Source organism: Epinephelus lanceolatus, chromosome 9 (assembly GCF_041903045.1).
Source record: "Epinephelus lanceolatus isolate andai-2023 chromosome 9, ASM4190304v1, whole genome shotgun sequence".
Taxonomy (NCBI): domain Eukaryota; kingdom Metazoa; phylum Chordata; class Actinopteri; order Perciformes; family Serranidae; genus Epinephelus; species Epinephelus lanceolatus.
In genome coordinates, this window is record NC_135742.1 from 2586980 (window position 1) to 2590889 (window position 3910).

The 3910-nt window shown below is 45.4% G+C and overlaps 1 protein-coding gene across 1 annotated transcript; it reads left to right on the forward strand.

Annotated features, from left to right (window-relative positions):
* The first annotated feature begins 1583 nt into the window (after positions 1–1583).
* On the forward strand, positions 1584–2736 carry ier3 (immediate early response 3). The gene has a single exon (XM_033619149.2). The coding sequence runs from the start codon at positions 1674–1676 to the stop codon at positions 2247–2249; it is 576 nt and encodes a 191-aa protein (XP_033475040.1). The 5' UTR covers positions 1584–1673; the 3' UTR covers positions 2250–2736.
* The last annotated feature ends 1174 nt before the right edge of the window (positions 2737–3910 follow it).

Here is a 3910-nt window from a genome sequence, read left to right on the forward strand (position 1 = left end):
TTCATTTATGCTTTTAAGGGCTTTTTTTATGATCAGCGGGTGGAGGACTTAACAGGATAAGGACTGTGGTGAATTCTGTTTAATCCATCTTGGTGGTGGATTCTGGGCCAGCTGTGGGCCGTACTTGGCACAGACAATACCCACAGTGAGGTCAGCTCTTGAGAAGTCGTTATAGAGTTATCTGGTAGAAGCTTATTTTGGTAAATCACTGTTTGCTGGCGAGTCTGTGCCTGTTGGGAATTACAGGCTCTCATTGTTAATGATGTCGGAGGCCTCAATGGTGACACGAGGAAATACTGTGTGGGATTATGATGAATAGGATCTCAAATCACCACCACGTTTAAATAAAAATTGTCAAATCAGTTAATCCTTGTGTCAAACAGCTTCAGATGTCCTTTCATTTTGAATTGCCTCGTTTGTCCCTCTTGGATCAGCTGGAGAAGTCACAAAGCTGGAAACAGGCTGTTAATCTGACTCTGGTCGTCACAGGACACCCACGCTACAAACATAACCTCCTGACACCCTGTGACCTCATATAAGGACGTCACATTTTGGGTTCACCGCACCTTATACTTCATTCTTCCTAACTTTGACCTGTTGTCCTCGATCGTGGACACTTTCTGTACCATCTGGTGGCAGTAAGACCACGATACACTGATCTGTGTAAAAACAAGCTGGCAGCCATCTCTGCTGACTCAGTCTGCAGCCGGTCCTGACACAAGAGTGGACAAGGTCCAAAACCTGATCAGATTTAATGATAAAAACTTGTTTATTTATGATTAATAATGTTTGTAGTTTGATATGGCAACAACATTTATGATCATTTTTGCAACAGTAACAAGCTGTTAATTACACAGTATTTGTTTGAGGACATTGGGACTGAAGTATAACTCACAGTAGTTCATTTTTTGCACTTATCAGGTCCTACTGATCCCAAACAGCCAGGAGAAATTAAAAATGAACACCAAACAAAAGTACGAGTCTCAGGAGAATATGATGCATTTCTGTAGATTAAACCATCCAACAGGATATGAAGGAGTTTAAATGAGCTCAGCCTGAAACATCTGCAGCAGGAAAATGACACCGACACATTAATACAGCAGGAATATTCATCATCAGATAGAAGAGGGAAAATTTTAAATGCAACATACTGACTTGTATTTGACCTATTTAAGCACACTGGGCTGTTAATGCTCTGTCACAGTGGTGTCCGTACCTTTATTTAAATAAATGATCTGAATACTTCCATAAAACATATTTATAATATTTCATAATGACCTGAAAATTTCATTGTGTGCATTATATTAATAATAATTGATTTCCACACTTTAACACCATCAGGCTTTTTTCTTTGATGTGTGACATAGCTGAGTGTAATTACTGCATCGAGCCCTGATGATGATTCAGCTCCGCCGCAACCGGATTCTCCAGATCCGGAGCCACAAACCACAAACTACAAGTATGCGTTTATTTCGGTTCTTTTCCCACTTGAGCAATAAGGTGAGCTGACAGAGCAGGGAGTGGCCTGCTGCCTGATATGGGCGTTTCTAAAAAAACACAACCTAACTTAGAATATATAAAGAAGAGCTGCGCTGTGTGCCGACACATTTCTGAGACTCGCTGAGAGACTAACAGAAAAGCTTGAAGAGAAAACCACACAGAACACAGAGAACATGTACTCACGATCAAACAGTGTGACCATGACGGTCCAGCGGGAGAGCTTCGCCTTCTCCAGGATGGCGACCCGCAGCACGGAGCCCGAGGTCTTCACCTTCGAGCGGATACCGGCTCAGGCCACCGCCGTCAGCTCCTACGTGCCACTGCGGCCGAAGAAGCGCTGCACCCGGGTGATGTATCCTGCTAAAGTCCGCATGCACCTTCCACCACCAGAGAAGAACCAGGCCAAGCGCTGGCTGATCATCCTGTGTCTGGTGGTGCTGTGGCAGATCTACACCGAGGAGCCCTGCGCAGAGACGCCGCTGGCCAGCGCAGACAGCTCGGTCAGCGACTACCAGGGTTTCCCCTTCCAGTCCGCGGAGGAGCAGGCGCTGCAGCTCAGCTCCGGCTCCGAGCTCCTGACCTCCACACCGAGCAGCTGTGAGGACGACGGCTCCTTCAGTGAGCAGATCATCCCCAACACCTGCCCCGAGTCCGGCCAGGAGACAGAGAGCAGCGGCTTCGAGCAGAGCGCAGGGAAAAGCTACGTGGTGGCCCTGCTGGTGTACCACAGACTGGGCAGCGACAACTGAAGCTCCAGGCACGCGTTTACCTGAAGACCGCCAGAGTCTGGGGTCCAAACTGAACCGAGCTGGAGATGATCCTGAGCAGCTGCCGGAGAACAGCGGTGCGCCCCGCGCGGCGCAGCCGGGCAGAGAGCTCCAAACGCCGTCTCCTCCCCGCCAGCAGTCCCCCTGCAAGCCTGAGAGGAGGACACAGTCTGGAATGGGACACTTGAAAGACAGAGAAGGAGAAAGAACTGTGAACACTTCTAAAAACTGAAACTTGAACTCTAAACACTTGAACTGTGTGATATCTCCACACCAACTCTAACTGCACTTACAGACCTGAGGGCCAACTGGATGTTTTACATGTTGAATAATGTCATTGCAAACTGTCACTCCTGTAGGCCACCGAGCTGAAACTGACACTGTCTGTTGTCTACATGTCTTATTTAGTTATTTATTGTATTTGCTATTTATTAATAATAATTTTAATAATAAAACATGTCAAAATGAAGTTACTGTATCCTGACTCTTTAATGCACAAACTGAGTGTTTTAATTATTTAATGAGTATTGTGTTCATTAGATGTGTCCTGCAGACTGCACTGCATCATCATCAGGACATCTGCATTACTTGCAAGATTTAATTCCACCCTTAGAATCCAGAAAAGGCACATGAAGCTTCCTGCTAAAGAACAGCATTTAATTAAAAAAAAAAGTTTCAAAGCTGGTTTGGTTTTATAAAATTTTACAACACTTTAAAGAAGATTCATCTTTGAATATAAAGGCTTGTGCACAGCTTACAGGTGGAGAAAGTCCTGCTACAGCAGCACATGAATGAAACGTGGTGTCAGAATAATCCTGCATCTAAAAATACACACATTCAGAAAACAAAGCAGTGGGAGAAATTTGACTTTACAGATGGGCACAGTCAGTACAGGCACAAATCCTCAAAGTCGCTTTAGTTTATCAGATATTGAAGGTAAAACAAAACCGCCCATCGTTTTGATTTGACCCCTTTATTAATGTTCCATGAAATCTCGTTTAACTTTTCATCTACTGCTTGGATTTAGTCCAAATGTGCACTAACAGCGTCCTGACATCTGCCCCACACCTCAAAGCAATATGAAAATCAAAGTATGTATTTATTATAAAACCAGAACCTAAAGAGGCGTCTAAATACAAAGCTGTCAAAGACATGTCACAGACACCTTTATAAAAAGACAGGAACTTTTACTTCAGGAAATGTAGGATGGCACGTCAGCACAGAAATAATAAAGGTGGTGCAGTATAGCAGAATGTGTAGAGTACGGAGTGAGATGCTTTTTCTCATGTTAATAAGATAAGATAAATATATGCAGTATTGACAGTGACACAAACAGGTTTTCAGTTAATCCATTTTCATTCGCTCCTCTGGGGCCGGGTCACAGGGGGCAGCGGGCCAAGCAAAGCACCCCAGACGTCCTTCTCTGCAGCAACGCTTTCCAGCTCCTCATGGGGGACCCCGAGGTGTTCACAGGTCAGATGAGATCTGTGATCCCTCCAGTGTGTTCTGGATCTGCCCCGGGGCCTCCTACCAGTGGGACGTGCCCAGAACACCTCTAACAGGAGGCGCCCAGGAGGATCCTGATCAGATGCCCGGCTCTACTCTGAGCTCCCTCCAGATGTCTGACTCCTCCCCCTATCTCT